Raw genomic sequence first — 26,516 nt, 5'->3', positions numbered from 1 at the left:
TGTTATCTACACTTAAATTATAGATTGTCCCACCAAAGGAGCTATGTCAGACACTTGGTAAGAGAAACACATCTAGCTCTATGTGCCATGAAAAGTAGCATAGACAACATTTTTAAAGAGAAGATAAAATACTTTGTGCACTATTTGTATTTATAAGAATCTTAGCATGTGGTCTGATTGGGTGATATGTAGAGAGAAAGAATGATACTTTGTTCCAGGGTATAGATATTATCTTGTAGATTCAATTAACTTTTAAATCTCTCAAATAAGAAAGATGGGAGGTAGAGAGGTTAGAAATTAAAAAAAAAAAAAAAGCAAGGAAAAGAATGCACGCTAACCAGTCCTCTAGAAATGACTCCTGTTACTAAAATCAGTATTTTTATTTTATTTTCTTCTCTGAGCACTCAGGTTGGGTATGGGGAAATTTCCAAGGCTGCACAATTTTCATGAGCAAAGGAGCACTTAGAGTTTATTATGTAAATTAAGCATATAATAAATAAATAAATAAGATATGAGTGAAGTCAAATGTGGATTTTGGTTCAGATTTTTTACTTTTAGTCTTCTTTGCTGACATTTACTGCAATATTTTGCCACCATTGTTTGTAGAATCCTTTTGTATATTATCAATGATATTTAGTATATTTTGGCTGTCCATGAAGGAATTGAAATTTCTTTTCTTTAGTTTTTTTAATTTTTAAATTTCTAACCTGATTACAACACTGCTACCATTTAACTATTGATAAAAAAATGTTTCTTTCTTTTCTGTGTTTTTCCTCAGTGAATTTTTTAATAATTCTTTTACTATAATTAATTAAAACATTTATGAAGAATGTCTAAGACACATAATGATATTTACATAATTGCATTCATAGCTCAAATCAAAGAAACAATAAATATCCTTGGGAAACAAGAGTATGAATGTGTGTAATGAATAATAATTAATAAGTAGATAATTAAAAACATAATGAGGTATTGTGTTAATATACCTACTTTAAGTTGTAATAATTGAAATCCATTTAGTCTTCTTTGAATAAATAACATAGTTGGGGAAGCTAAAACATTTAACAAATATGAGGTGGCAGGTTCTTGTATATGTTAAGTCTTTATTATCCAAATGTTAACTAGTTCTTAAATCTAATTAGTTTTTTTAAATACATTTTAAAGTAGCTTAAACATTTAAGTACTTTATAGAAGTTATTTAATCATGGTGGAAGATATCAACTTTAATTGTATAGCAGTTAAGACTTGTTCATATCAAACACCAGAATCCTTAAAATTTGCTTTTTTCTCATGTTTTCTTATACTTTCATTTTCTCATTCATTGCTAATAATCTCTCAAAAAGATATATATTATGGGTATCACACACAGAGATTTTGTTTCATGAGAATATTCATAGCACTTGTTGTCCATTCTCCTATAGAATATAGATTTTTGTTAATAATCTAGATTGATCTTTGACCACAAGCCAATGGACTTTTAAAATATATTCATCCACTCCTCAAGGAGAAGAACATCCAATGCATGAGTAATCTACAGATTTATCTTATTTTAGTGGAAAAAACCTTACAGGCATACCACAGAGATACTATGGGTTCAGTTTCAGACCACCACAATAAAGCAAATATCACAATAAAGCAAGTTGAATAAACTTTTTGGTTTCCTAGTGCATATAAATGTTATGTTTAGATTATATTGTAGTTTGTTAAGTGTGCAATAGCACATGTCTGAAGAAACAATGTACATACCTTAATTAAATAATACTTTATGGCTACAAAATGCTAACCATCATCTGAGATTTCAGTGAATTACAATCTTTTTGCTGGTGGAGAGTCTCGCCTCAATATTGAGGCCTGTTGACTGATCAAGGTGGTGGTTGTTGAAGGTTGGGCTTGCTGTGGCCATTTTCTTTTCTTTTCTTTTCTTTTCTTTTCTTTTCTTTTCTTTTCTTTTCTTTTCTTTTCTTTTCTTTAAGATTTTATTTATTTATTTGAGAGAGCAAAAGTGAGAGAGATCACAGAGGGAAAGGGAGAAGCAGACTTGCTGCCGAGTAGAGAGCCGGATGTGGGACTCAGTCCCAGGACCCTGGGATCATGACCTGAGCCAAAGGCAGATGCGTAACTAACTGAGTCACCCAAGCAACCCCTACTGTGGCCATTTCTTAAAATAAGTCAACCCTGAAGTTTGCCGCCTCCATCAACTCTTCCTTTCATGAATAACTTCTCTGTAGCATGCAATACTGTTTGATAACATTTTATCCATAGTAGAACTTCTTTCAAAATTGGAGTCAATCCTCTCAACTCCTGCTGCTGCTTTATCAACCAAGTTTAGTAATATTCTAAATCCTTTGTTGTTTCTTTTTTTTTTTTAAAGATTTTATTTATTTTTTGACAGAGAGAGAGACAGCGAGAGAGGGAACACAAGCAGGGGGAGTGGGAGAGGGAGAAGCAGGCTTCCCGCTGAGCAAGGAGCCCGATGTGGGGCTCGATCCCAGGACTCTGGGATCATGACCCGAGCCGAAGGCAGACGCTTAACGACTGAGCCACCCAGGTGCCCCCTTTGTTGTTTATTAAATAGTCTTCACAGCATCTTCACCAGGAGTAGATTTCCTATCAAGAAGCCACTTTATTCGCTTATTCATCAGAAGAAAATCCTCATCTATTAAAATATCATCATGAGATGACAGCAATTCAGTCACATCTCAGGCTCCACTTCTAATTCTAGTTCTCTTGCTGTTTCCACCACATATGCAGTTACTTCCTCCAGTGAAGTCTTGAACCCCTCAAAGCCATCCAGGAGGGTTGGAATCAACTTCTTCCAAAGTCCTGTTAATGTTAATATATTGACTTCTTCCTTTGAATCACAGATGTTGTTAATGTCATCTAGAATGGTGAATCCTTTCCAGAAGGGTTTTGATTGACTGCCCAGATCCATCAGAGGAATTACTATGTATGGCAGCTAAAGCTTTTTAGAATGTAGTTCTCAAATAATAAGACTTGAACGCCAAAATTAGTCCTTGATCCATGGGCTGCAGAAAGGGTGTTGCATTAACAAGCGTGAAACATTAATCTCATTGCACATCTCCACCAGGGTTTTTGGATGACCCAGGTACATTGTCAATGAGCAGTGATATTTTGAAAGGAATCTCTTTTTTCTTTTTTTTTTCCTGAGCAATAGGTCTCAACAGTGAGCTTAAAATACTCAATAAATCATATTGTAAACAGATGTGTTGTCATCCAGGCTTTGTTGTTCTATTTGTAGAACACAAACAGAGTAGATATAGCAAAATTTTTAAAGGCCCAGGGATTTTTGGAATGCTAGATGAACAGGCTTGAACTTCAAGTCATCAGCTACATTAGCCCCTAACAAGACAGCTTATCTTTTGAAGCTTTGAAGCCATTTGTTGACTTCTCCTTTCTAGTTATGAAAATCCTAGATGGCATCTTCTTCCAATAAAGGGCTGCTTTGTCTACACAAAAAAATCTTTGTTTAATGTAGCCACCTTCATTAATGATCTTAGCTAGATCTTCTGGAGAACTTGGTATAGCTTCTACTTTGGCACTTGCTACTGCCCCTTGCACTTTGATATTATAGAGATGGCTTATTTATTTATTTATTTATTTATTTATTTATTTATTTATTATTTATTTTATTATTATGTTATATTAATCACCATACATTACATCATTAGTTTTAGATGTAGTGTTCCATGATTCGTTGTTTGTGCATAACACCCAGTGCTCCATGCAGAATGTGCCCTCCTCAATACCCATCACCAGGCTAACCCATCCTCCCACCCCCCTCCCCTCTAGAACCCTCAGTTTGTTTTTCAGAGTCCATCGTCTCTCATGGTTCGTCTCCCCCTCCGATTTCCCCCCTTCATTCTTCCCCTCCTGCTATCTTCTTCTTCTTTTTTTTTTTTTTTAACATATAGTGTATTATTTGTTTCAGAAGTACAGATCTGTGATTCAACAAGAGATGGCTTTTTTCCTCAAACCTCATGAACCAACCTCTGCCAGCTTCAGACTTTTCTTCAGCTTCTTCACCTCTCTCAGCCTTTGAGCCTTGCTCTGGATTAAGCTTGGGTTTTAAGGGAATGTTGTGACTGGTTTGATCTTTCCAGACCAGGAAAACCTTTTCCATATCAGCAATAAGGCTGTTTTGCTTTTTTATCATGTGTGTGTTCACTAGAGTAGCACTTTTAATTTCTTTCAAGAACTTTTCCTTTGCATTCACAACTTGATTGGTGCAAGAGGCCTAGCTTTTGGTTTCTCTCAGCTTTCAACATGCCTTCCTCACTAAGCTTACTTATTTCTAGCTTTTGATAGAAAGTGAAAGACATGCAACTCTTCCTTTCACTTGAACACTTAGAGGTCATTTCATTAACTGGCCTAATTTTAATATTCTTGTCTCTCAAGGAATAAGGAGGCACAAAGAGAGGGAGAGGCATCGGGGGAACGGTTGGCTGGTAGTCAGAACGCATATAACATTTATCTGTTATGTTCACTGTCTTATATGGGTGTGGCTTGGGCACCCCAAGACAATTACAATAGTAACATTAGGGATCACTGATCACAAATCAACATAACAAATATAATAATAATGAAAAAGTTTGAAATGTTATGAGAATTACAAAGATGTGACCCAGAGATGCATAGTGAGCAAATGTTGGAAAATTGGTGCTGATAGTTTTGCTTGACACAAAATAGTCACAAATCTTCAATTTGTAAAGCACAATATCTGTAAAGCACAATAAAGCAGAGTGCAATAAAACAAGATATATCTGTAATTGTTTTTTATGATAGTAAAATGATTTTAGGAATGATATTCATGACTTCCCAAGGTCTGAGGGAAAAAAAGCTGAAAATATGTGAATCAGAAGATTGTGGATTGAGATCCTACAAATTAAAAGATTGAAGTGGCTAGATTTTTTGGACATATAAGGACATAGATAAAGTCCGTATATAAAATATATTTTTAATCAGTACTTACTCTGTGTGTGTCTGTATTTTTAAAGAAAGTATAATGGATATTAAAATGAATTCTAGCTTTAGGATATGCCAATATTTGCTGTGCTTTCTCTGAATTAGATTACACCTTAAATATATTAATTATGGTGCAGTAGAAATTTGAAGGTATCAAATGAAAGAAACATTCATTAATTCCCTATCAAAGTTGATGCCCAACCAAAATCTGAATATTGGCTATATAATCTTTTTTTTTTTAAGATTTTATTTATTTATTTGACAGAGAGAGACACAGTGAGAGAGGGAACACAAGCAGGGGAAGTGAGAGAGGGAGAAGCAGGCTTCCCGCGGAGCAGGGAACCCGATGCGGGGCTTGATCCCAGGACCCCAGGATCACACCTGAGCCGAAGGCAGACGCTTAACGACTGAGCCACCCAGGTGCCCCGGCTATATAATCTTATATCCTTCCTAGACAGTGATTGTCTTTCATTATCAACCTTCTTGGATTTCCCAGGTATCATTTCTCCTACGTGACTGCAGGCACATGATGGTAAAATAGTCCCTAAGTCTTTGCATTGGCTTTATGATGGAGGCTGGCCAAGCAGAACTAGGGCTGAGCTTCCCCCAAACTGAGGAAGTATTTTGAGTTCCCCCACCTACTTAAAAAACATTTTATAAGAGTACCTGGGTGGCTCAGTTGGTTAAGAGTCTGCCTTTGGCTCAGGTTATGATCCTGGGGTCCTGGGATGGAGTCCCACATCGGGCTCCTTGCCTGGAGGGCTCCTTGCTTCTCCCTCTCTCTCTGCTGCTCCCCCTGCTGTGCTTGCTCTCTCCCTCTGTCTCTCTCTCTCTGTGTCAAATAAAAAATAAAATCTTAAAACAAAAACCATTTTATAGGACAGAGCATGTTACCCATTTTAAAGTTTATATTTAAAGCTTTTGGAAGGGGCGCCTGGGTGGCTCAGTTGGTTGAGCGGCTGCCTTCTGCTGGGGTCATGATCCTGGAGTCCCGGGATCGAGTCCCGCATCGGGCTCCCTGCTCAGCAGGAAGTCTGCTTCTCCCTCTGACCCTCTTCCCTCTCGTGCTCTTTCTCATTCTCTCTCTCAAATAAATAAATAAAATCTTTAAAGCTTTTGGAAGAATCCTATTGGTGTTTTCCTTGGGAAGTAAAGTGACACACCTTTTCCTTAAAGCTGTCTAACCAAACTTCAAAATGGCAAATAAAGAGGGAGTATTAGCAAAGTGATTATTCAATAAAGGAACCTTAAACTACGGACTGCATAGATAGTTCATTCTCCCTCATGACAGCCCTGGCTCTATCTTTCTGGGAAGGATACTGCACCTTAAGAATACACCTGAAGAATGAGGTCACAACTCACTTAAAACTCAAAGTTCCTAAAAACAAAAGATCATTTATATGGCAGGCACCAGGATGTCCAGGCTTCATGGAATTTTTCCAAGTTCTGTCATCACTGGGTCTAATAAAAATTAACAATCTTCTGAAAATGGTCAGAAAATATGAAGAAAATATTTGAAGTCAAAAGAAATAGAAATATTACAATGATACAATCTTTTGTACTGACACTAAAAAACAGTAACAAATTGTAAATTAGGGTGTGGGACAAAAGTAAGGTTGGGGTGTAAATTTTGGCACTATATTTCGAGGGCAATTTGCCTAAGTGCCTCAAAAGTTCTAAAAATCAATTCTTTTGTGAAATCTCACTTTTACTCATTAAGTTTCTTTCCTGCTCCTCCTCCTTCTTTTAGGTAAGACAAGTAACCAGAAATTACCTACAGAATTGTTTATTGCAACTTTTAATTTTACCTATTACCTATTTTTGGACCTTAAGGTAGTTCCTGATTTTTAAAACTTTAAAAAGTATGGAAAATTCATGTAATAAATGGTCTATCATGATCTTATTAAATTAATTATTTAGAATTAGACTTACCAATATGAAGGTTTACCATAAAATATTTTCGAGTTAAAACAAAAAAGCAAGGTACAGAGCAATATAGTGAATACTTCAAAAAAATCCAGCAATTTATATGTATTTTTTCCTAGATAGAAAAGTCTACAGGAATATTTAAAAATATAGTAGCAGTTATTATCTTTGAGTGGTGAACTTCAGAAGATTTGATTCTTGTCCCTTTTGATTATCTTCCACTTTCTTATATTTTAATTAAATATAACTTGTGCAATTACAACATCACAAAACTTGAACAGAAAAATAATAACAGTCTTCTACATAGTCACATAACATGACTTAATATGTGTTTTGTTAAAGGATACTGTTTCTCAATAATTTCTTAACTGTGGGAAAAAAAAAGTAAAATCATTGGCATAATGTGAGAAAATGTGTGCATTTATCTCTCTTCCTGAAAACACTATGAGGCTTGATTTATATTCCTTTAGGCCCCCATGGCTACCTTTTCTAATTTCCTATTAACATTAAAATGTTACATTAGACCTTTTCTTTTGATAGAGCAATAATTACTTTCACGAGGATTCATTTAAATTCTCATGACATGTGTCTTCTGCAGAGAAGTCCTTAATTATCTCTGTTACTTATAGTTATGTTTAGGAAACCCATTGAACTTTTATTCATATTTCACAATTATCCAAATAACATAAGCCTTCCTAGCTGGGACCTCTGTCCTCTATCACATTAACTAATAAAGATGCTCTTCTCATTTGATAGTTTGGGGTTTAGACATATGTCTACAAAAGAGTAACCATTCTATGAAAACCACTCTCTCACCATTTTTTAATTTTCCCCCTAGAGGACTGTCATACGTTTTAAGTATTTGTTTGATCATGGAGATAAAGTAGAAGGAGCTGGAAATTTCATTTATTCCATGCCTTTGATTTTGGAGAATACTAGAGAAGGAAATTCTTGACAATATCATAAAGGGTATGTGCCTATGGTGCTTCCAACCTCCTTGGTACTTAATATTCAATCTTTTTATCTGTGGTATGTCTTCATGATTGCCTCCATCTCCATAATGCTTTCCTTTTATTTTTTATTCACAAAGCTGTAAATAAATGATAAGGTTTCATTCCTTCTAGGGATAGTTGCTACCATTATAGACCAGTGACTTAAACACATGGAATTTTAGGTATCAGCCAGAACTTGAAAAAGACTTGAGAAGAAGGAAGCATTGGGGCCTATTTTGGAAGTGTAATTTTTTTTTTTGCAGTCTCAATAATTTAAAAGAGGTTGAACGCCAACCGATTGATTGAGTGATTTCCAGGTGGGTTTTTAGTGCAAACATCTGTAGTGCCTACACATGTGTGTGGGGGGGTGTTTCAGTGTGTTACAGGGACTGAAGGCACTGATGGCATTTATTCTCTAGAAATCAGTGGTGCTAACTATATTCCCAAAGCAAAAATTGTTACTCTCAAAATGCCACTAATCTCCAAATTGAGAAAAACTCCTTTGGTGGTTATGAGAGCAGCTTTGTGTCAGTCAGATGAGTGTTCATGTTCTCATCATGCCACTTCCTAGTTTGATGATATTAAGAAAGTCTTTCAACTTTCTAAACAGTCACATAATCTGATTTGTCAAATGCAAACAACAGATTTTTTCGTGAGTATTAAGTGAAATATACAAATTGTTTAATTTAGCATGTGTCTAAAAATAAATTCAATAACTATTACAATTTGTTGTATTGTTTTATTATCTCCCACACAAAAGAAGTCTTTTAAATATGTAGCAACTTGGAGGGGTGCCTGAGTGGCTCAATCATTAAGCATCTGCCTTCGGCTCAGGTCGTGATCCTGGGGTCCTGGGATCGAGCCCCACATCAGGCTCTCTGCTCAGCAGGAGGCCTGCTTCTCCCTCTCTCACTCCCCCTGCTTGTGTTCCCTCTCTCGCTGTCTCTCTCTCTGTCAAATAAATAAATAAAATCTTAAATAAATAAATAAATAAATAAATAAATAAAATAAAAAAATAAAAACGTAGCAAATTGGGGCGCCTGGGTGGCTCAGTCGGTTAGGCGTCTGCCTTCGTGGTCTCGGAGTCCTGGAATCAGGCCCCGCATCGGGCTCCCTGCTCCGTGGGGAGCCTGCTTCTCCCTCTCCCTCTGCTTGCTGCTCCACCTGCTTGTATTCTCTCTCTCTCTCTCTCTTAAATAAATAAATACAATCTTTAAAAAAAAAGTAACAACTTAAAATAACAAAAAATGAGTCTTACTGCATAAAGAGTGTATTAAAATATTGACTGTATTCAAGCCAGTGTGAATATTCTACCTATTTTCCAGCCTATCCTTGACACATAAACTAAACTTCAGCCATAGGAATCATTTGGTGTTCCAGTAATATGGGATGTTTTCCCTGTGTGATGATCTCTCTTTTGTTTGGAATGCCATCCCCCACGTCGTCAGCTTGGCAATCTCACCTTTTTATATTAAAATGATTAAAAAATGCCTTTTGCAGGGGGGAGTTTCCCTTGTACCTGTATCAGTTTTTTCTAATTGATAGTGAAATTACTCAACATACTACAGACAAATAATGAGGGTATTTGTTGCATAACATAACAAAAGGTGTAGAGATTAGTGGGATGGGGTGCAGAAGCACCTTAGGGTAGCCCAACAATATCTTCTAAAACTCAGCGATGAATGTCTTTCCACCTTGCCATCCTCACTGTGTTTGGTTTGTCCTCAGACTTATTCATCCTCGGGCTCTGATCATGACTGAGGCTGCACCAGATTTCAAATGCTCACAACATAAAGCAATGCAGGAAAGCTCCTTCTCTCAAGTCTTTTTTTAATAGAAAGAAAATTGTTTCCTGGGGAGAGTTTTAGCAGACTACTCTCTACCTCAGTTGTCATTGATTAACATTGGGACACATGTGTATGCCCAGCTGCTAAAACCACCACTGGGAAAGCAAGCCAATGGCTTTCCCTGCCTCTGCAGTGGGATGTGGGGTTTTTCAAAAGTGGCAAAAATAGCTGTTGGGTAGGTAACTGAAAGTGTCTTCTGCAGGCCTTCTCTGCATCTCAGCTGTCCCACACTCTCAATTGTCCATAGTACAAGGTCCTCCATTTGCTGCGTTCTATTGATACCCAGACACACCTATATTAACACCTACTTCCTATTATTGTAAATATTTCTGTTTTTGCCTACACCTCAGCAACTTATGGGTAGAAATGCTGTTGTCTTAATCGTTATATTCTCAGTGCCTATTTTGGTTTGCCGTAAGTGAGGACTAATTAAAGGAGTAAGTTTTAAAGTCTTTCAAAATAGGAAACAAGAAATTATGATTGAGAAATATCTTTTCAAATCAAAATTGAAACTTGAGATGAGTAAAATTTTAGTCTTTGAAGAGTCCTTAATGGTTAAAACACAGCATAACAGAGAGAAGATATTGCATCAGCCCGAAAGAGCCAAAGCCTAACCATCTGCTTTGTATTTCACTAAGCCTAGAGATGAGAAAAAAAGATGTGAATTTTGGTACCCCCTGGGAGATTGGAAGAGGATCATACAGGATTTAGAGAATAGAACTTGCAAGGAAATGTCAATAATTTAGGCTTTTTCTTTTACATTTACGAAGGAAACCTGTCAAAATTTTCCCCTTCCTTAACAATGTAGTATATGAAATAATTCTGCAGATTCATTTCAGAGGGCTTTTGAGAAAGACAGGTAAAAAAAGAAATAGACCATTTCTACTGAAATTTCAGAAAAGGACACAGCACTGTAAAGCTTTAGTCCAATGATAATAAAAACTCGAGTCAACCATGTTGAATGTGTCAGTTTTATTCCACTGAGAAATACATCCTTTGTCTCTTGCTAAATAAAAGACAGGGTTTTTACTTTGGTACTTTTTGTTTTTTCTTGGTAAAGAAGCAGTTCTAAACAGGTCCATGCTGAGTGTGTTACAATTTTCCATATCACTGCCTACAGAAAAAAAAAAATACCAACCAACCAACAATGTTTAAGTGATCAAGGGGGAAAAAAAAAATACAACTTTCTCCCTGAAAATTAAATGTCAAATTGGATTTGAAATGTTTACAGAGATACTTTTCATTTGTTCATTATGATAGAAATGATAAATGAGCAAAGCTTCTTCCTGGGGATAATGTACTTTAAATTTTCAATTTTGTCCTGGTTTTATATAAGGTGTTTTGTAAGTACAAATTGCCATTTGCAGCACCAAAACCACCTGGTGTTTAATAAAGCATAGGGTGACTGCAAATTTGGTAGCTGATAGAAAGCATAAAAACATGCAATTAGTTATAATTTTCTCATGATAGAAATACATCACATTTTTGCACTTTTTCATCTCATGAGAATTGAAACATGTATACACACACAGACCCACTTCCCAATTCATATATTTCCCAGAGATGTCATTTATTTGAGCACTTATAATGTATTCTTCATTAAACCTTGTCATGTGCTTCTAGTTATTATTGCTGGCCTTAGTCATGTGCAGATGTATTTTAACTGTCATTAGACATCAAGGAGAAGAGGTATTTTATTTAAGTAGGTGGCGTTGAAACTAACAGAAAGCAACTTAGGAGAAAAGGGCCTTTAAATTCATGGTAAAGTACCTAACAGCTTGTCTGTTTCCTGCTTACCAAGTCAGACTTTAAATAAAGTGATGCTTGGGCTGTGAGATGTAACTGGGGTGTGGTATTGGTTTCCTATTGCTGTTGTAACAAATTATCACAAACTTAGTGGGTTAAAGCGGCACATTTGTGTTATCTTTCAGTTCTGGAGGTCAAAAGCCTAAGTAGTGTCCATAGGACTGAGTTCTTTTGGGGTGGGGGCTCCAGGTGAGAATCCATTTTCTCGCCTTTCTCAGCTTCTAGAGGCTGCCCGCATTGCTTGGCGCCTGGCCCCTGTATCAGATGGCTGCAACCTCCGCTTCCGTTTTCACATCTCTCCTCTCTGATCTCCCTCTTATAGGAACTCGTGATTATATTGGGCTCACCTGGGTAATCTGGGCTAGTCTCCCCACCTCATGGTCCTTAGCTTAATCACATCTGCCCAGTCCCTTTTACTGAGTAAAGTGACATAGTCTCAGGTCTGGGAATTAGGATATGGACATCTTTGGTACCATTATTCAGCCCCCTCAAAGAACTCTTATTCAAGCATTTGGTTAAGCTCTCTTAATTAGTCTTAGCTTTGGGGATAATGGAGATCTGGTACAGTGGTATGCTAATTTTAAAATACAACAATATCTGTACATACAGTATGAGAGTATATGCACATATGTCTGTAGTTAGAGTAATTAAGTTTCTAAATTATCAATAATGACTCAGCAGGACAATGGAAATTGTTAATTAAAAATCATGTTATCATTGAAATGTGGATACTCTTGTCAAAAGTTCAGGAAAAAAAAGGAAGTAAAAAAACCAGTGAATCACTGAAGTGGTGATTAGCGAAAGTTTATTGTGTGCACACCAAAAAGATAGTTTGCAAATGGGGAGTACTCAAACCAATACATGGAATGAGGCTTAGAGGTATATTGTTGTTGTTGTTTTTTTATTATGTTAATCACCATACATTACATCATTAGTTTTTGTTGTAGTGTTCCATGATTCATCATTATAAATCAGCTTGTATAGTGTAGAAGCAGGGACTATTCGTCACAGTGATTGGTTACAATATTAGAATTTTCTTAAATGGAAGAGAATTGATTAGTGGTTGCCTCATATCCATTTTGGGGAACAATTTAAGTTTTACTTAAATTTTCAAAGGCATAAGCAAGAAGTGACCCAGGTCAAGTTAGCCTCGTTTATCTTGCAAAATAATCTAAATTAAGCTTTGCTTGTATGACTAAAGCAGTTTGTCTGTTCAGTGACTTTTCAAGGCTGTTCTCCATTTGTGTTTGATTTTAAAACTCTTCATTACTAATTGCCCCTTTAATACAAGCTTGGGCAGATTTTTAAGGATGGATTTAACAAAGATAAATGATACTATGAATTACAGTCTTATAATGGATAATATGGTTTATTTTTTATTTTTATTTATTTTTTAGACTTTATTTATTTGACAGAGAGAGAGCACAAGCAGGGGGAGTGGCAGGCAGAGGGAGAGAGAGAAACAGACTCCCCACCGAGGTCTGACACAGGCTCAATCCAAGGACCCTGGGATCATGACCTATCATGAAGGTAGATGCTTAACAGACTGAGCCACCCATACGCCCCAATATGGCTTATTTTTAATCAACCAGGCATTTTGTGGAGGAGAACTTATGCCTTGATAATATGAAACTGCCAGGTTTGACCAATTTTTGACCTACATTTCCTCACACCAACCTTCTTAATATAATCCAAATATATTTTCCTATTTCTATTAAACATAGACTTAAAATGGTTAGTTACATTTTATCTTACACTTATGATAATGCTATTTCTAAAGGAATGATCTTTAAAAAAAAAAAAAACCACTATCATTAATATATTTGGCTAAGTTAGCATTGCATAACCAGCTATTGTAAAAGTGTAATTTTCAGTATAGTCTTTAAGAGACTCTGGAGGATAACGTTGAACCTCTCTCAAGTTTGATTTTTAGTTTTCATGGATGCTTTAATTTTATATGGTATGATCTTTAGTATTCAGGTTATTTTATTTTAACCATGGGAGAACTTAGTTTATTTTTGGCGATTAACTAAATAAAGCTATTTATCTTTCTGATAATAAAATATAAAACACTGGTATTGTTTTGGTTTTCCTCCGCCCTTACCCCATCCAAAAATAACGTATAATTCTTTTTGGAAAATGTGATTTTTTTCCATTGAAATCACCTTGTTAGGGCAAATATGAAGTCTTACGACAGAACCTTCTGCCCCCCCCAGGAGCTCATCACCAGTGGCTGCAATACACAGAGTAAAATATAGTAGGAGCTGTTTGGTAGTTTGGGTGGAACGTTCCCCGTTTAATATATGTGCTGCCGAAGCGAGCACTGGGTGGAATGCCATGGAACTGGTGATGGAGGAAGAAAAAGTTTGTTGGGGAAGTTTTGATTAAAGGGGTTAAAATGTCTTTGGACTTTTGAGAAAGACTAGAATTTTGTTGTAGGGGAAAGGGCATTCGATGTAAAGAATAAAACAGTAAAGACACATAAAATTCTGTATTTGGGGAAAGTGGATAGAACAGCATAGGGAACTAGAAGTGTAGGTTGAACCGTGAAAGGAGAGGAGAAGAAAGCATCGAAGAAGAAATCCTTTAGCCATATTATGAAAAACAATTCACATGGAATTCTGAGGAATTTTTTCTTCATCTGCATATGCACATTTTTCTGGAGTAAGGGAATATAAAGGCAAACGATGTAGGGTACTTCCTAATACTTGATAACTAACACAGCTTCTTTAATTTTTCCTGAGCCTCATGGAAATTTGAAGTTGAATTCGTATAAATTATTTTCTGTAGATGTCTACAAGAATTCTGTTCTCCCGCTAATGAAATCATTGCCTCTTATATGAGAAGAAAGGAAATACAGCTATATTTCTCTTTTAGCAATTATGAATGGTATATTATTAACCATCATATATCTGTTAGCAATGAGATGTAGATATACTAAATAAGTATTTGTGATGTTAACTGAGTTCTGAAAACCTGTCACAGCTTTTCCCTAATACTTAGCTTGTGCAGGAGGTTCTAGCAATTCTTTAACTTCAGATAGAATCAATATTTCACTCCTCAGGAATTTAGCTGTTCAATGGGTACTACTCTTCCTTTACCTTTCATTTGTGATTAGTTACCAGAGTTCATCATTTATACTTCCTTTAAATCTCTCCATAGTGTCCTGTTATGCATGTAGAAGGCAATTACTTTTTTTTTTAGTAAATTAACATTCTCATTAGTATTTAAATAGCAAGTTGACTTCTAAGGGAAATGGCATAACATTATTATAAATTGATCATGGTGAAATACTCAAGGAGCTGGAATCTACATAATTTTTCAGTAGACCCCTATTGATGGATATTGGTTTTAGTATTTGACTTTGATCCTTCCTGTTTTTTGAAAAGATAAAAAATAGCAGTTCATCATGACATTAAAATGAGAAAATATAAATTAGTCTGTGGCAACTCATGTATCTATAATCTCTCATTTAAGACCAAATATATCCAACTTCCAAAAATATTACTATAAATTTTTTTTAAAATGAGCAATTAGATGTTTTCATATAAATGTAGCAAGATTATCATACTAAGCTAGGGTGAATCCAAACTTAGTAAACTCTATAGGCCTATGGTTGTCCCATAGATTTTGACTGCAAGAGTCTATTATTATAAAGAGATAGACATGGTACTAGCTTTGATCATCTTCCTTAGGGATGTAAGTGAAACTGCCTGCACATTCTCACAAGCTTCTCGTTTTAATTACAGTGTATAACATTACATTTCAAACAATAGGAAGATATTTAAAAGAAGATTAGTTTGACTATCTCAGAAGGATGGCATGAAGCATTAAATAAGATAAGTGGAAAATACATACACACACAAAATATTTATTTTTTATTTTTTTAAAGATTTTATTTATTTATTTGACAAGAGAGAAACACTGCGAGAGAGGGAACACAAGCAGGGGGAGTGAGAGGGAGAAACAGGCTCCTTGCTGAGCAGGGAGCCCGATGCGGGGCTCGATCCCAGGACACTGGGATCATGACCCCAGCCGAAGGCAGATGCTTAAGGACTGAGCCACCCAGGCGCCCCCACACACAAAATATTTAGCTTCTGATTCATGGAGCTCAATTCAGTGGATATCTTTTAAAATAATCACCTTGAAATACTGAAAAATCATTCATTTGAATTGTATAATCAATGCTTTTAAAAACCCACCTTGAAATGGAATATCTGGTTGAAAAATAAATAGGTGAGTTGTAGCAAGCTATTCTTTTTCTTTTTTTTTAAGATTTTATTTATTCATTTGACAGAGAGAGGGAGAGAGAGAAAAAGAGAGAGAGCACAAGCAGGGGAAGGGGCAGAGGGAGAGGGAGAAGCAGGCTCTCCGTCGAGCAGGGAGCCCCATGCGGGGCTCAACCCCAGGACATGGGAACCACGACCCAAGCCAAAGGCAGACGCCCAACCGACTGAGCCACCCAGGTGCCCCTGTAGCAAGCTATTCTTAACTGCTGTTTCCTAGAGGGATAATATAAAACTGTCCCCAAAATCGCAACAGTGCAAATTGTCTTTAAAGGTTGGAGCTTGTGGGCGCTGAATGAATAAATAAATAAAATCTTAAAAAAAAAAGGTTGGAGCTTGCTTAGCAAGCTGATAACATAGGCTCAATAGGTAAATCCTGTTAAGTCTATCATATATATATATGTGTATATATACACATTAGGGTGGATTTGCATACATGTCTATACATGTGAATATGTATTGAGGGTGGCTTGCATATTTTCCCAAGAGATTTTCTTCTGAAATTTTCTCAAGGGGATTATTCTGTATCTGTGTTTCAATGTAGGTGAACGTTTGGATATTAATACAAAACAGAATGAACAAAATACTTAACTGTCAAATATATACTTTTCAGTCTTAGCTGGATCTCCATCGCTGTTACAAAGACATCTTTTCATAGATTCCTAGTTGATTCCTTTTCCAATTTCCCATAGCAGTTATCCTAAACCGTCCCCACTCTTTCCAATTCTACCTTTTTCCAAATTTCAAAATAATAATAATAATAATAATCTTGCTTTTCTGTTCCTTGAGAAAACATGATCAGGCAAGAATACCAGCTTCCCTGCCAGCTAATGATTTATCTATTTCGTATTTTTATCCTTTCTCCCTCAGGGCAGGTGCTCCTACTAGTGTTTAGTTTCTCATTCCAGCACCATGAATTGTCCTTGGGAAACTACTCCACTTTCATATCCCTGGGCTCCAGTCCCTCTTCCTCTCTGGCACTTTTTCCTCAGCCTCCAAGTTTACTCCATCTTTTCAGAACTCATCATACTTGAGCGTTGTCAAAATGACCCCCTTCCTCATTTCAACTCTTGAGATTTCACATGGTTTTAGTAAAGCTCCTTTTCCCTTGCCCTTCTCCTTTTGTATCTCTGGTTAAACTTTCTGTCCCCTCTATCCCCGTGCCTGACCTATTCTTATTTCTTTGCCCTCACCTCTTTCCCTCCCACCTCACTTTAATTTCATCTACATCTATTCTTAGAGTTTTTCACTGTCTTCTTACATCTCCAGGTTTGTTCCATGTTTCCAGCTTTAATTATTCTCCTGAATTTCAGATTTAAATGCATCACTGCCTGATGTATATTTATTTTTGGATCTCCCACAAACATCTCATACTCATTATATTCCAAAAACAGTTGAAAAGTCATACATTGAGGGTCAAAGATCTGAATTTAAGATTCTGACATTTAATGAGATGGTGAGCAGAATATTTGACTTCAGTTTCCTCATCAAACATGGTCTTGAAACTCCATTTCACCAATATATTTATCTACCAATCATCCCTTCTCATATACATTATTGCAGTAACATTCTCATTGATCTCCTTGTTTCCACTTTCACTTCACTGAAGTTTATTCTCAACATAGTAGTCAGAATTATCCTTTAAAAAAGTAAGTTAGTTTGTCTCTTTACTTAGAACCTTTCAGCGGTTTCCCATCTTGACTTTTAGTAAAACTCAAACCTTCAACTGCTGATTTCAACCTTGTATTTACTGATTTCTTGACCTCAACTCTTTTCTACTTTCTCTTTTTCTCCAGCCATTCTGATCTCCTTAGTGTTTCTTTAAATTTGCTGAGCACCCTCCTGCCTCAGGTCCTTAGTATATGACCTTTACCACATGACCTTTTATTCAAATGGTTATCTCCTTTACCTTTCATAAGTCTTTATTTCAAATGTCACATTGTCCGTGACATATTCTCTGACCACTTTATTTAAAATTGTATCTCCATCTCCCCAGCCTCCAATTCTTAATCTCCATCTGTTTTATTTTTCTCCATAGGGTTTTATCTTCTAATATACTCTATACTTTATAAAGTATAGAATATACTTTATATTCTAATATATCTTCTAATATATTTAACTCATTTATTTTATTTTTGTTTCTATCCTGCCACTAAAATTTAAGTTTCGTGATGGCAGGGATTTCTGCTTTAGGAAAAAATAATGTATCCCCAGTGCCTAGAACATAGTAGAAACTCATTAGTGATTATTTAATAAGTAAATGAATGAACAAATTAAGATGGGGTGGTGGTGGTGGAAGTGCTTTTGAGGTTAAAAAAAACACTATAAAATACTTATTATTCCTTCTATTATACCTACTATTATTATTCCAATGCCCCATGACCATGACACGCACATTACTTTTTCTTTTGTTTGTTTTTTTTTTTTAATCGGTATGTTTTATCTTGGTTTTGAGATGACATCCAATCAATTTTTAAGGCATTTACTTAGAGACGTATTTGAGACTTTCAACCATTTGGTCACTGATTCTTAACTCTTACCTCACTCGGAGCAAAGTCTCCATTTTAGTCCCCATTACTTCAGTTCAATCATCAGGAGCTTTTCTCTAGACAATTGCAACAGTCTCCTGACAGATGACTTTGTACAGTATTTTATTATAAATAACCTTTCTTAAGTACTTTTGTATGACTTCAAATTATCTACAGAACATTTCCTATGGTAATCAAGGTCCTTCATTCCTGACTCTGACCTATGTTTTTGAGATGTTATTTTCCAACACCAGTAACAGTTCTTTATGGTCCTTTTTTATTTCTTTATACTTTCAATAAGTACTTATTGATTATTTACTGAGTCAAGCATTATACAACGGTATTTAGCAAGGCACCATCTCTTTTCCCTTATCCTCATAGCAATTTGTTATCATTTGGGAGGTAAGAAGGAAGGAAACAATTTAGCATCTCAAGATCATAAATCAAATGCAGAGTAGCTATAGGTACAATGAACATCCATTCTCATTTTTCTGGAATAAATTTGGTTTATGCCTGTTTCCCAGTATAATTATTAATAAGCCTTCCTTCATCTTCAGAACTCTCCCCGTTTGGTGATAAATTATATGGTTTCCTTGTCTATAAGCAAAACAACTTGAATTTCATCTCATGCTCTTGCCCTACATTAACTACAAAAGTTATGTGACAGTCTGAAGCAAAATTTAAGTCCTCCTCTTCTAGCAGTGGAATATACTTATAAATATCACACAAATTATTTGGTGAAAAAAAAATCGAGGTTTTATAACCTGAATGTCATTTCAATTTTAGAATCTTTTTCTTTTTGTTTCAAATGCACTTTAATAATTAGTTCCTTAGTTATATTGTCACTCTACCCCTTGTCTGGAATGCCCTATATTTACTTTCCATTTGTCGAAATCCTACCCATTTTTAAAGTAATGCTTACATCTCCAAACTATTCTGTTTTTATCTTCATCTTTGTGGTCTTTTCTTTTTTTTAGATTTTTTTTTTTTAAGATTTTATTTATTTATTTGAGAGAGAGAGTGAGTGAGAACACAAGTGGGATTGGCGGGGGGAGAGGCAGAGGGAGAGGGAGAAGCAGACTTCCCTGAGCAGGAACCCAGATGTGGGGCTCCATCCCAGGACCCTGGGATCATGACCTGAGCCGAAGGCGGACGCTTAACCGACTGAGCCACCCAGGCGCCCCTGTGGTCTCTTCTTTTACCAATTATTTTCTATATCATTTATTTGGCAAATTATTGTATAAAAGTACTTTTTTTCCTCCTGGATCTGTTGGCACAAGCGGTCTGCTGGATCCTTAAAGACAAAGATGGTGACTTCTACATTTTTGTAGCACCTACCCTAGAGCCAAATACAGAGTATGCTCAATCAACTTAATGTAAAAACAAAACAAAACAAAACAAAAAAACCAACCCAGCTATGATAATAGAAGTAATAAGTGTGGTATTGATGGTGAATTTATTGAAAAATATAATAGGATAAGATAAAATAATAGCAATTTCAGGTAATATCTATAGTTTGAAAGTGGAAAAAAATAGTTATATACCCACAAGTTGTGTATATGTTTGTGTATGTTTTTTTTTTTTTTTTTTTTTTTAAAGATTTTATTTATTTATTTGAGACAGAGAGAATGAGATACAGAGAGCATGAGAGGGAGGAGGGTCAGAGGGAGAAGCAGACTCCCTGCCGAGCAGGGAGCCCGATGCGGGACTCGATCCCGGGACTCCAGGATCATGACCTGAGCCGAAGGCAGTCGCCCAACCAACTGAGCCACCCAGGCGCCCTGTTTGTGTATGTTTGTAATATATATTATTGAAAATTACGTTGGGGTCAAGAGAGAAGAGGTTAAGGGAGAGAAAAAAAAGATATACTGTATTTGATCCCACTGTGTGGAAAATGCACCATCATTCTGTATTACTGGGGGAAAAAAGTCAATTAAGTTATGGTCTAATGCTTTCATGTCCCTTAGAATTTTTATTTGCTGCATATTTAAAGACCTACTTACTGATAGATTTTTTATCTTGAATCATTCCTGTATATACATAACAAAAGTGTAAGTGATATCAAATGGCTACGATTTGATACGGCTAACAGTCCTTCACATTCAGAGATCATCAATTGTAAAAAATATTCCTATTTCAGACATTTAAAATATTAAAAAGGTAAATATTTTATTGAATGGATTCACAGTGTATAAATAAGTATATTGCAAAACCAAAACAAAATAAAAAACAAGACATATGATGAGTTTACTAGGACTTGAGGAAAGACTACAAAGCCTAAATATTCTGAAGCCACTGAAGGAAAATAATGTGATTTTGGGGTACCACCAATTGTAGAAACCCAAGTTAGAGCAAAGCTTTATGGAAGTTACTATCACTTTTGCTGTCCAGTAACAGAAGCTGTCATCTGGGAACTTGTAGCAAAAAAAGAAAAGAAAATATTATGATAATGGGTATCTAATTAATGTAGAGACATGAAGCCCCAGTATCAGGATAGATGATTAGGACCTGAATTCTCAGAGATGGAGTTTAAGTACAATATTTAAGTTTTATTTCTGATTTTTCTTTCTCTTAGAGCAGAGGAAGAAACTAAAATTTCTATACTCAAGAACGTCTGCTTTGGATCAACATCTATAAAACCCACTGGCTGTGATTACCATATGCCTTATCCAATATGACCAAAGTTCTAGTCGTAAACACAAACAGAATTCTTAACTAGTTATTTTCAGAACAGACTGTGTGAGACCGCAACATAGTCAATTCTATCAAAATTGTGTGCTTGAGCTGAGTGGCTAAAATTAAGATAAATAATTGGTTTAGTTTTGCTGCTGAACAGAAAATGTGGATCACACTCATGTACCTTTTATGTATTGCTTTCCCACATTTCATCTTTGTACTGCTCTTGTGTTCGTGTTCAGATCATTCATATTTTATTTCGAAACATTTTCATTTTCAGATCAGCAGTTGTGTGATCCTGGTGAATTTCTTTGCCACGATCATGTGACTTGTGTCTCCCAGAGCTGGCTGTGTGATGGGGACCCTGACTGCCCTGATGATTCAGACGAGTCTTTAGATACCTGTGAGTAGAAAGGTTCTCGTGCCATTCAGATTTACCTTACATGTGAAACTAAATGTCAGTTGTTTTCACAGACGACTGCTGTTCCAGTTGCTTCTTTCTTTCTTTTTTTTTTTTCTAAATAGCCTAGGAAACTTGAAATCTTTTGTTTGTGTTTCCTTTAAAATGACTATGTGAATGAGACCATAAAATGCAGTTTTGTAGTGTGAATTAATTTTTGAAGGGAAGAAAATGCAAGGTTAATTATTTCAATGTGATTGTGTTAACTACTAGAAAAAAAATATCTTGAGGAGGAAAAAAAATCCTTTAAACATAACATTCAAAGGGAATAAGACCATATCCAATAATTTATTTCACTCATTTTGAGACAGAAGAGCATATAGAAGGAATAGTAAAGTAATCAAGTTGAGCTCCCATATTATTTCTGTTAATGTCTTCAGGCACTATACAAATTATTGAACATGTTTTCTTTAGAAACGGCAAGACAGAAATTATATTTATTCATCCATACATGGAGCTTCTTTGCCTTAATAATATTAGATTCAGAAGCTCTTCACACACATGGATCCCAACTGTAATAATACCACCTTATCGAACTTGGAGTTCACTGAGGGCTTTGCATACATGAAAAGTGCCACTAACGCAAAATTATAAATGATAGGGCCCCAGCTAAATCTGCTATACTTTTTTTTTTAATACCCACTATCATATGGAGTATGAGCAGTTCCCTAAATTTTGATATTGATATTTCCAGCACTTCTAGTTTAGTCTGTGCACCCCCTGGAACCAGGTGTGACAGCTTATCAGTTTTCTCAAAGCCGCTACCTGGTGCTGTTGGGTCAAAGTGGGGAAAAAAAAGTCCATCATCCTTAGTGCTTGATATTGTAAGAGATAACAATTACTGGTTCCATTTTCCATTTTTATTTACTTGTTTACAAGTCTTGCAGGCAGGGCCAATATAAGTTTTGATGAAAATCTTGCCATTAGAAAGCAGAGGCAATGAATATTCATTTTCTTTATGTTTGCTAGTGTTTTTTAAAGTTTCTCAGCATATGGGTTCTTGAATATTTGCATTAGTTGCTCCTTCCTTTGAACAGATCACTTCTTCCACAGGAAGAGGTTGTAGTTGTTTACTACATTTATAATTCTCACCAGTTTAATTCAGAAAACCTTTACTAGACTCCCTATAGCATAGAAAAAAAAAATAGGTTAATGGGGAAAAGCCCTAATGGATAAAATAAAATGTAGTAAATCCATACAAAAGAATGTTATTTGGCAATAAAAAATGAAGTACTCATTCATACTACATGGATAAACCTTGAAGACATTTTCTAAGGAAAAGAAGCAAGTCACAAAAGTCCATGTATTTTATGATTTCATTCATATGAAAGATCTCAAATAGGCAAAGCTACAGAAGTAGAAAGCAGGTGAGTGGTTCTCAGGGCCAGGTGGGGTTGGAGGCAATGAGGATTGACAGCGAATGAGTATGGGATCTCTTCTGAAGGTGAAAATGTCCTAAAATTAAATTGCAGTATGGTTGTACAACACTGTTAATACATTTAAAAACATTGACTCATACATATTAAAATGGGTGAATTGTATGGTATGTGAATTATATAATAATAAAGTTGTTTAAACATGAAAAAGAAGGAAAAATGTCAATAGTATGGCTGTGGGTGCAGATGGCATAATACTGAGAGAAGACAACAATAATAAATGCAGTGGGCATGAAATATATAAGTAGTAGGACCCTCCCCTATTGAAGTACCATCTGGGAGTTTTCTTCTTGTTAGCTGCAAGGTTAGGTTGCCATGGCACAATTAAAATAAAAAGTTAAATTTTTGAGTTTTGGTACTGGAATCTTGTGTTTCTGTTCTGATCCTTCCACAAAATTGCTGATGGGGAAGAATGACAGAGACGTGAGATAGCTTTGTGGAATGCATGTGCAGGAAGGCCACGTTAAAGGAAAAATTCCATGGAACTGTGTACCTGGCACAAAGCAAAAGCAATTGAGAAGACATGATTGGAGAGCCTATAAAGGCAGGAGTATCCTTTATGCTGATGAAGAATAGAGAATAATGATTTTCTTTTCTTTTTTTGTGTGTGTGCTAAAGAGGGAGTTCAGTAGGAGACTCAGACTGGAGAGGCTTTGTGGTAGAGAAGAGTAGCAAGGACCTGTGTGATCACAACCCAAGCCTAGAGAGGAAAGAGACCTTGCAGTGAATGCTCAAGTGGATGGGTGATAAGTATCCCTTTCCCCCTCCTGTGCCCACTCCACATCTCTGGGAACATGGCTGATACCCATCAGGGCCACACCAGTGGACTAGACCCGAGTTTGCCAGCCAGCGTCCACCCTGATTGATTCGGCATTTCTTGTGAATAGTCAGTGTATCCACCACAAATGTTGTTAAATATTTGAATGTCCACCCTGCCCAGAATGTAGACAGCACCTTGGGCTTGGGAAAAGGTAGATCATTCATAGAGATTAGGGGCTTTAGCAGCCTGAGGCCTTAAGTTAGAAATTACGTATGGGTTCATTAAAGATAGAGATAGACTTTCTTAAAATATTTTTAAGATGAAATTCATACCTGCTCAAGATATTTTTGGCAGTTTTTAAGTATATAGTTATTTTCCTCTCCAATAAAATGTGATGAATTCTATTTAAAAATATTTCTTCATTTTGGCTGCTCTTACTCTTTTAACATCAAAATTGCTGAATATCCTTAAAGGAAATGTTAAAACTATTCTTATTATCAGTGTAGTTACATAACAAAACAGAGACGTGACTGTGTTCTCTACCTGGGTACTTGATCTGGGCAACATATTTGGATCTACATTAAATTAGCCTGTTCCAGATAAATGGTTTCGGTCAATACCCATTGAAAGTTGGACAAGCATAGAAAAAAACTTTATGAAAAATATCAGAGTTTTTCAAATTTAAATTTCTCAATCCAGATGTTCACAATTACCATTTTCTCTAATCATAGTGCTTTGTAATGTGTTGTTTTATGACATTCATATGCAGTCGTCACTGATCTACATAAAATAATTGCATAATTTTATAATTATATGGATGGATTCAATGTGAAGGATAAATACTAGAAATCGAAAACCTTGAAGATTGATTCTTAGGAAGGGTAATTTTGTGCTCGGTGTATGAACGAAAATGTGTTATCATCTTTGATTTGAAGACAAAGTATGTTGTAGCTACAAAATATTAGATGAAAACAGCTGATGCAATACACTTATTTTTCCTAAATCCACTTAGCCTTTAAGATGAAAAGAAGACCAATATAGCATCAAATTGATTATGATAGTGGGAAAGCTTTGCAGTGACAACATTCTAATAGGAAAAAAAAAAAAAAAAGCTTTACTTGTGAAATGCTGATGATTGAAATGCTTTAGAAGATAAATGTGCATACAGAAAAACAAGAAATTTTGAACTTAAATGAAATTTAGATATTTGGGGATCTGAGATGTTAACATGCACGTATGTTCGTCTTTTGTGTTTATTTAGGCTCAGGCTCTAGTGGAAAAAAAAGGCAAGCCCCCAAAAAACAAACAAACCAAAAAACCCAACCAAACAAACAAAAAAACCAAAAACCAAAACCAAAAAGACCCCAAATTTTTGTGGGAGGTTGGTTTACCACTAAGCTGATTGCATGTTGGGGTGAGTTCTCTCAAGTGTGCAATTGGAGAAATTTAATAATTTATATCCTTACATTGGATGTGAGAAATGATTCATTAGCCTCCTATTAAAAATAAAACTCCTTATTTCTCCATATTATTTGAAGTAATTTTTCAAGAGTCTAAATGGCTAATCATCTTTAGGTTCTACGAGGCAATGAGAATAGAAAATCAGGAAAATCACCATCTTTCTACTCAGTGCTTTTAATCCAGTTGTTAGTCTAGCGTTGTTGTGTGTGACAAGAATTAAAGTAAATGGTGATAATGTTTATTTGTGGAATGAAAGCTTAGTACCACCTGTGGCAGAGAAGTCTTCTTAAAAGGCAGTTTTAGTTTGAGGTATTCAGAATTTAATTCCTTCTGGGATTTTCTGTTCAGTGCTTAATGATACTTCCTTTCCAACAATCTGCTTCAGCTGATGTGTGATGTTTTCTGCCAATCTGACGTTAATATACTTAAAGCTAGATTCTTCCTTTTTAAGTCAGGAAGGTATTAGTTCTGCTGTTTCTTTTCCTTCCCTGTTGCCCTACACCACCCCCCTTCAGATAATCATTTAGGGTGCCCTTCAATTACATATCATACTTCAGATGTAATGACTCACCGGTCAACAAAGGCGAATAAAAATGGCCTTGAAGGAGGGTAAGATTTGCAACGTGGATAATTGTGATCATTGGCACATTGACTCTACTCTATCCTGTCCTTCTGAGGGATCAGCAGACTTTTTCTTTTTTTTTTTAATTTTTATTTATTTATTTATTTGAGAGAGAGAGAGAGAAACAGCATGAGAGGGGAGAGGGTCAGAGGGAGAAGCAGGCTCCCCGCCGAGCCGGGAGCCAGATGTGGGACTCGATCCCAGGACTCTGGGACCATGACCTGAGCCGAAGGCAGTCGCTTAACCAACTGAGCCACCCAGGCGCCCCAGCAGACTTTTTCTGTAAAGGACCAGATGGTAAATATTTTCGATTTTGTGCCCATATGATTTCCATTGCATATTCTTGGTTTTTTGTTTGTTTGCCAAACCCTTTAAAATGGGAAACAAAAACAAAAACCTTTCTCAGCGTACAGTCTATTCACCACAGGCCACAGGTGGGATTTGGCCCGTGGGCTGTAGTTTGCTAACCCCTGTCGCAGTGTCAGTGCTGACCTATCCCACTGTTCGTATGGAGTTGGGTCTGTGCCCAGATACTGCTGCCCCCGCGAGCAGCATCACCCCTCACAGCAGAAGTATGTGGCACAGAGCTCTGTGTGTACCCACCACCACATGGGGCCAGACTCACCCAATATGGTGTCATCTACAAAAACTGGGTTCTTTGTCCCATGTTTGCATATCACCTTATGGGTTAGGATTGCATTTGATGCAAAACAGGAACAGTCACTTAACCAGA

At 36.1% G+C, this 26,516-nt stretch overlaps 1 protein-coding gene across 1 annotated transcript in view; it reads left to right on the top strand.

Annotated features, from left to right (window-relative positions):
* The first annotated feature begins 20,817 nt into the window (after positions 1-20,817).
* Positions 20,818-26,516, top strand: part of LRP1B (LDL receptor related protein 1B) — a 1,499,204-nt gene continuing 1,493,505 nt past the window's right edge. Inside the window, exons 1-2 of the mRNA XM_044913608.1 lie at positions 20,818-20,821; positions 21,325-21,447. Of these exons, the coding sequence (XP_044769543.1) occupies positions 20,818-20,821; positions 21,325-21,447 (127 nt within the window). The remainder of the gene's footprint in view (positions 20,822-21,324; positions 21,448-26,516) is intronic.

The sequence above is a fragment of the Neomonachus schauinslandi genome, chromosome 3, assembly GCF_002201575.2.
Source record: "Neomonachus schauinslandi chromosome 3, ASM220157v2, whole genome shotgun sequence".
NCBI classification, from domain to species: Eukaryota; Metazoa; Chordata; class Mammalia; order Carnivora; family Phocidae; genus Neomonachus; species Neomonachus schauinslandi.
This window is presented reverse-complemented; position numbering and strand designations above follow the sequence as displayed.